The 480-nt window shown below is 46.7% G+C and overlaps 1 protein-coding gene across 1 annotated transcript in view; it reads right to left on the bottom strand.

Moving 5' to 3' along the window:
• The window catches only part of LOC101862285 (FK506-binding protein 3), a gene marked incomplete at its 5' end in the record, with an annotated part of 1406 nt that extends 1039 nt beyond the window's left edge, over positions 1-367 (bottom strand). The window contains 1 exon segment of the mRNA XM_013085128.1: positions 173-367. Coding sequence (XP_012940582.1) covers positions 173-367 — 195 coding nt within the window.
• Positions 368-480: the final 113 nt, after the last annotated feature.

The raw sequence follows: 480 nt of genomic DNA, 5'->3' as shown, positions 1-480 counted from the left end.
AGAGAGAGAGAGAGAGAGAGAGAGAGAGAGAGAGAGAGAGAGCTGAGAAGACAACGAGCAGAAAAAGTAAAACACAGAAGAAAAAAAATGAACACTGACAAAAAGACAGACGGGAAAATAGACCAACAAACAAATATACGTATAAACTGTAAACTCTATAATTATAGGGTACCTCTGCATCACTATCAGCCCTGGGCGTTTCTGTAGTACTGGCCTTTTGAAGCACATCGTCTGCAAACGTCACTTCCTTCTTGGGTTTGACTACTTCCGGTTCATCTCGCTGCGTGTCGGCTCCGGAATCTTCTCTAGCTGAGTCTCTTTTGGAGATATTGGAGCGAGCGGAGGACAGTCTTTGTCTTACTTGTGTCTGTTTGGGAGTAAAGGGAGAGAGGAGAGAGAGAGAGAGGAAGACAAAGGGAGTGGGAGAGAGAGATAGAGAGAGAGGGGGGGGGGAGTGATGGAGAGAGACGGGAAGGGAGA

Source organism: Aplysia californica, unplaced genomic scaffold (assembly GCF_000002075.1).
Source record: "Aplysia californica isolate F4 #8 unplaced genomic scaffold, AplCal3.0 scaffold00347, whole genome shotgun sequence".
Lineage (NCBI taxonomy): Eukaryota > Metazoa > Mollusca > Gastropoda > Aplysiida > Aplysiidae > Aplysia > Aplysia californica.
Note: the sequence above shows the minus strand (reverse complement) of the source record. Positions and strands in the feature narration are given on the sequence as shown.